The sequence below is a fragment of the Phlebotomus papatasi genome, chromosome 3 (genome assembly GCF_024763615.1).
Source record: "Phlebotomus papatasi isolate M1 chromosome 3, Ppap_2.1, whole genome shotgun sequence".
Lineage (NCBI taxonomy): Eukaryota > Metazoa > Arthropoda > Insecta > Diptera > Psychodidae > Phlebotomus > Phlebotomus papatasi.
Window position 1 is genome coordinate 76788194 of NC_077224.1, and position 6310 is coordinate 76794503.

The 6310-nt window shown below is 36.7% G+C and overlaps 1 protein-coding gene across 1 annotated transcript; it reads left to right on the plus strand.

The window, feature by feature from the left end:
- Positions 1 to 42: 42 nt before the first annotated feature.
- Positions 43 to 1701, plus strand: LOC129805814 (probable 26S proteasome non-ATPase regulatory subunit 3). The gene has a single exon (XM_055853998.1). It carries the CDS (start codon positions 155 to 157, stop codon positions 1640 to 1642), a length of 1488 nt encoding a protein of 495 aa, XP_055709973.1. The 5' UTR covers positions 43 to 154; the 3' UTR covers positions 1643 to 1701.
- Positions 1702 to 6310: the final 4609 nt, after the last annotated feature.

Below are 6310 nucleotides of genomic sequence, written 5' to 3' on the forward strand. Positions count from 1 at the left end.
ATTTCGAATCGGAAAAAATGGTGATGAATGGAAAATTCATAGGAAATGTCTGTAGAATTCCTCCGTGAAGATTACTCGGCACTTTTTCAGTCAAACTTCATCTGTGCATTTTCTTCAATTTTAAGTGATAATCCGTGGGTTAAATTGGTGAAAAATGGTGCAACAAACAGCTGAGACTGCAGTGGTGCAGGATGTAGAGATGGAGAATGCAGAATCACCCCCAGATCCAGAGAAATTGAAGGTGGAAGCTGATGTTTTGTCTGTGCAGGAGATTCGAGAGCATGCCAGACAAATTGAGAAAGCTGTAGTCAGCAAGGAGCCCCGTTTTATCCTCAGGGTGTTGAGGGCTCTGCCAAATACGCGTCAAAAGACAAATCCCGTGGTTCTAAGGAGTCTAGCCACGCAGCTGTATCCAGCTGGTCAGGAAAGAAATGCAATCCTTGTATTTGTGGAGGAACTAGCTGCAGGAGCTACAGAACCTGAAGTTCCACGTGCGAGGGCTGCCACAAAATCCCCAATGCCCGAGGTGGATGCCTACTACCACCTCCTGGTGCTTGTGCGTCTTCTGGATGGGAGGCACCTCGAGAAAGCGTCACAGTGCTCAGAAGCTCTGATGAACAAAATTGTCACGCAAAATCGTCGCACACTAGATTTGCTGGCTGCCAAGGCCTACTTCTATCACTCCCGTGTGGCTGAGTTGACCAACAAACTCGACAGCATTCGGGGTTTCCTGCATGCACGTCTCCGGACAGCGACGCTGCGAAATGATTTTGAGGGTCAAGCGGTGATTATCAACTGCCTTCTGAGGAACTATCTCCACTACTCTCTCTACGATCAGGCTGACAAACTGGTGAACAAGTCGGTATTCCCAGAATCAGCCAGCAATAACGAATGGGCGAGATTTCTCTACTACCTTGGCCGGATCAAGGGAGCCAAGCTGGAATACAGTCAGGCACATAAGAATCTCGTGATGGCACTGCGAAAGGCGCCCCAGAATGCCGCTATTGGTTTCCGTCAGACCGTGCAGAAGCTCATCATTGTGGTGGAGCTCCTGCTGGGGGATATTCCGGAGCGTCAGATCTTCCGTCAGGCTGCCCTTCGTCCCTCTCTGGCACCCTATTTCCAGCTCACCCAAGCCGTCCGTCTGGGCAACCTCAAGCGCTTCAGTGAGGTCCTGGAACACTTTGGACCCAAGTTCCAGCAAGACTACACCTACACCCTCATCATCCGGCTCCGTCACAATGTCATCAAAGCCGCCATTCGCTCCATCGGGCTCTCCTACTCGCGCATCTCACCCCGAGATATTGCCAAGAAGCTCGGACTGGACGCAGCAGAAGATGCGGAATTTATTGTGGCCAAAGCCATTCGCGATGGAGTGATTGAGGCCACGCTGGATCCCGAGAAGGGTTTCATGCGCAGCAAAGATAGTACCGATATCTACAGCACAAGGGAGCCCCAATTGGCCTTCCATCAACGCATCTCCTTCTGCCTGGACCTCCACAATCAGAGCGTCAAGGCTATGCGCTACCCGCCCAAGTCCTATGGAAAGGACCTCGAGAGCGCAGAAGAGAGGCGCGAGAGGGAACAACAGGACCTGGAACTGGCCAAGGAGATGGCCGAAGAAGATGATGATGGTTTCTAAAAGCTTCTCATGCTCTGTATTTGCTAAATCTTTCTAAATAAATATTTTTGTCGCTATAATTCTTTTGTTCTTGGGCCCCAGGGACAGTCAATTTTCTCGAGCGGGAAAATTTAAAATAAACCGATTAATGTGAACTCGCGCATTACTCGAACTTTCACAGCTATAGTAAATGTATAAAATTTTGAGTTTTATTGAATTATTAAAAATAAAAAAATATTCGACTTATTTTTTCATGGTAAGTACAACTTAAAATTGGTAAGCTGTGAAATGTTACTGGCAAAAGGAGAATTAAGAAGTCATGAAGCATTTTCATTATTTGAGTCTCTGGCATGTGCCACATATTTTAGATCTGGAAAAATTAATAAAAGTCTAATTCACTTCTTTTTCTTTCTCAAAAGATTTGCGTAAGTCTTTCAGTCTCAAAATTGAACTGAACTAAATTTAATTTACACTCAATCTCGGTATTATGCACATTTTTAGGACCGAAAAAAACGTGCGAAATGGCATTAAGCATCGAGAAAATTTGCATACCCGCAGGGGCTTTCTTTTGAATAGATCGGCCGTAGAACGAATTTCGCGTGGAGTAAAAGTAGTTCAAACAAAAAGATTCAACTGTTTAGTAGAAATACAAAGAAATAACAAACAGTACTTTTTGGCTAGAGTTCTTCAATAAATGGTTAGAATATTTAAAAAAAATACCTTAATGAAAGAAATTAAAGTTTTATTCTGAAAAATTAGCAAAATGTTTTCAAATTAGTTCAGTTTTCAAATTGAATAGTATACATTCAAGCGTACTTCAAAAATGATTTCATAAATTGACTCCCAAAAGTAGGCAAACTTGAATAATTGTATGTGCATAATTCCGTCAGATGCATAATCCCGAAGGACTTAATGCCGGGACTGAGAGTAATGTGAAGTTCAAAAGAAGGAGAAAATTGCGAAAGAGTAGGATCAGTAGGATAGACATATTGCAAACCATTATGAAAAAAGGTATGTGAATGTTGACTTTAAAAAAAATTTCTGATCTGAAAAGTGTGCCGGAGCCATTACATTTTTTACTTACCAAAGTTCCTACTTTTTACTTACTAAAAATGTTTTTCCTTTTGTGTTTTATAATTTATTTTTTAAAATTTTTAATTTAAATGACATCAACGACCAAATAATTAACACTTTAAAACCTGAGATAAAAAAACGTAGACATTGTATAAAATGCTAAATGAACTCATTAAAAATTTTTTTCTCATTTTGCAAGACTTCTACAACAGTTCTAGGATTCAGAAATACATTTATTTAATAATGGAATAAATGCCACTTTGGGTTTCAAAGTGTTAAAATGAATCTCTTGTTGGATTGATTGGTGATTGAATGAACACTTTTTTCTTTGATAAAAACCTAATTAACAAAACGGTTAAAAATATCAGTTTTATGGCCTCTACACACTAGAGAAATTTATGTCCATATTGAAGGGTCTTTCCTACACAAGCGTACAGAATTTGCTTCAATATGGACATAAATGTCTCTAGTGTGTAGAGGCCATTAGTGAAAATATTTTTTATATTGCACTAAATATGTCAAAAATTAGGTTTTTACAAGGGGTAACTTATATCGAGAAACTCTTGTTAATTATCTAAGAAACGATTCGCGAAACCTTAGAAACCCAAAAATTGCATTGCGAAATCGAGAAACCCAATTTTTGCATTGGGAAACCAAAAAAAACCACAAATCTTTGTCAGTTTCTACTTTTTCTGAATGAGTTACGCTTTGGTTTTTTTTTTGCCTTTTTTTTAACTCTTCCACATTCTTTGGGATCCTGAGTACTAAAGGAAAATATGAATACTTTGCGACAAATATTTTTTTTTTGACTATTTAAAATCGATAAGAAGCGATTCTTGTGTATATTTGCAAACTATACTAAGGATGTCCATACCTAGGATATTTTTGCAGCAGCTTAAATAATTCTTGAACAAAATTTTTTGAAAAAAAAAAAATTGTTTTGGTGGATATATCGTCGGTTGCGTCTACCTCTGTCTATCTGCATTTCTTTGGTGCATTTCATTTGGTGCAAGCTACAATATAGACGTTCCCTCTTACGTGAAATGCTGACACAAAAGAAATGCAGATACGACAAAGGTAGACGCAACCGACGATATTACGATCCGCAAAGTATCAATATGAAGCCTTCAAAGATATTTGTAATTTGTCAAAGCACTGGCTTCCATAACAGAGTTTTTCTGAAGGTGATTGAAAAAAAAACATAATTTTTGCATTTTTAAACCTACAAATAGAAATAAACATGGCCTCGATGTTTCATTAATTTTATATAGAAATATTGAAATCAAAAGTCAAAAGGCTTATATATAGGTAAGAATATAAGATTTTGCCAGGGGTCAGTTCTCCATTTCGGATATTCCGATGCATCCAGGCCACCAATTGGGCCCCTTATGCTTCCCCACTCCTATTCTATCTTATCCCTCGATACGGGTAGCCGCTCTATATCACAGCTCTGTGAGCAGTCTGAGCAGTCAGTGCCGTTACTATGTCACAGCATCCCTTCTCGGTGTGTGTTTGGGATCAGTGACAGCGAATATTTGTATCGACCGAAGTACCGCTTTCATGTCAAAACTCGTTTTTGTACCAGCCTCCATTGTTTAGGCGGTTCACTTTTTTTGCCAATATGCACCATTGACATTACTATTCATTCATTCACTGGACGAATTCAAAGCCGATATGGCATGAGAAATCTTTTTCTGCTGCTGCTCAGCTTTGAACCTCAGACCTCGCAGTCATAGAGCTACTACTCTATCCACTGACCCACTCGAGGCCCCTATATATAGGTAAAAAATATCACAAAGCACTAAGTACAGGGAGTTCCGCTTTCAAAGAAATTCTCGGGACCGAAAAAAGCCCACGAATTCAGTCCAATAGCTCAGAAAAATTGCGTACCCACAAGAGAGGTCTTCAGGATAAGTTACGGAATCACTGTGATGTATGAAAAATTTCTCGTATCAATTTTTCAGCCTATTTAGGGTCATTTTAAAAATTATTTTATAAATGCGCTCCCAATAGTAGATGATTCATATCTTTCAATTCGTTTTTACTTAACTCGGAACTCCCTGTAAAAGTAGAGACAAATTAGTGTCCATGTTACTAATTGCTCATCGGAATCACGTATCTTGAAAATCGTGTTACTTGTTTTTTTTTCTATCGATTTTCTTATCAAAGAACCTTGTGTATTACTATGGCAAATTTATTGATATTTTTAAGATATAATTTCGTGTAAGCTTAAGTTTTCCTTAAGTTAAGATACAGTGCCCGCTTCGTTATTCTGATGATTGGGAAACAATATGACATATGACTGCTTCGTTATCCGGATGGATATTTTGAATTTGTTCAACGACTCGAAAATATATTACAAGTTTTTTTTTTTGTAGAATTAGAATAAAAGTTTCAAAGAAGATTAAAAAGAGATAATTAGAGAATTCTATGCTATTATACTTTATTTATTAAACAAAAATATCACAGAATAATTCATTTTCATTGTTGAACACATATGCATACATGACCTCAAAATTATTTTAAATGTAACCGTCGATAACTCGTTCGCATTACGCCGATCCGGATTAGAGAGCGGGCACTGTATAGTAAAATTATTAATGTATGCACAGCAAATTCAAAATTTATTATTGCAACAGGCCTTGGAAATACTGATATACTGATAATAGTGATAAAACCGTGGATTGAATTTAAATTCTCGACTCTGTGTCTACACTTCTCTTTAAACTTTCTTTTGATTCGATTTCTTCACCGAAAGATTCAAAACTAAATCAATTTTAAGGAAAATAATTAAATTAAAAAGTTGGAAAAAATCTGTTTTTTATATATACTAATTTTTAATTTACCCTAAAATTCCTTAATTTTAGGGTGACGACTTGACCTTTAATGTTGATACGTACTTCATTTACCTTGTTGTGTTTATAAAAAAAAATCAAATTTTCAAAGGATGAATTGGATGAATTCAAAGATTCAAATCCGCTTTTTCGTTTAAAAAAAAATCGTTCTTTGAACATTTAATAACTACGAAAAATTCTTACTTCACTTTTTGAATTTTACTTTTTTGTGTAAAAGAAAAAAACTATTCTAAACTGAGTTAGAATAATATAAAAAAAAAACCGTCGGTTTAATATTCAAAAATATTTTGTGGAGTTGGTGGAGTTTTTTTTAACATTACTACAATTTAGAATTTTGCTTAACATAAAATAAATGATTAAGTCGATCAAGTTATAGCCAATCATCATAGAATATTTTACTATAATCAAAACATTCCTTGTTTTAGTGATTTTTGCAGCTTATAAAATTATTATTGGTCAGAAAAAGAATCACAGCCACCATAAGTAAAAAAGGCCTTTCTAATTCAATTTGACAACGAATACGGTTCCCGAAAAAAGCGGTTGTTGAAAATGGCAGTGAAAAATGAGCGGGAATCGGCAAAGCAGGCAACGTAGAGGTTTGCACAAAAACTTAAATTTTCCACAAAATAATTTTTCAAATCAAAATATTGCATATTCTTTGAAAAAAATGAAGTATTTTTGACCGAAGTTTTTCAAATCTAAGCAAAAAAATAGAGAAAGAGTGCAATGTTTCATTTGTGTTTCATGTGGATTTGTGTGA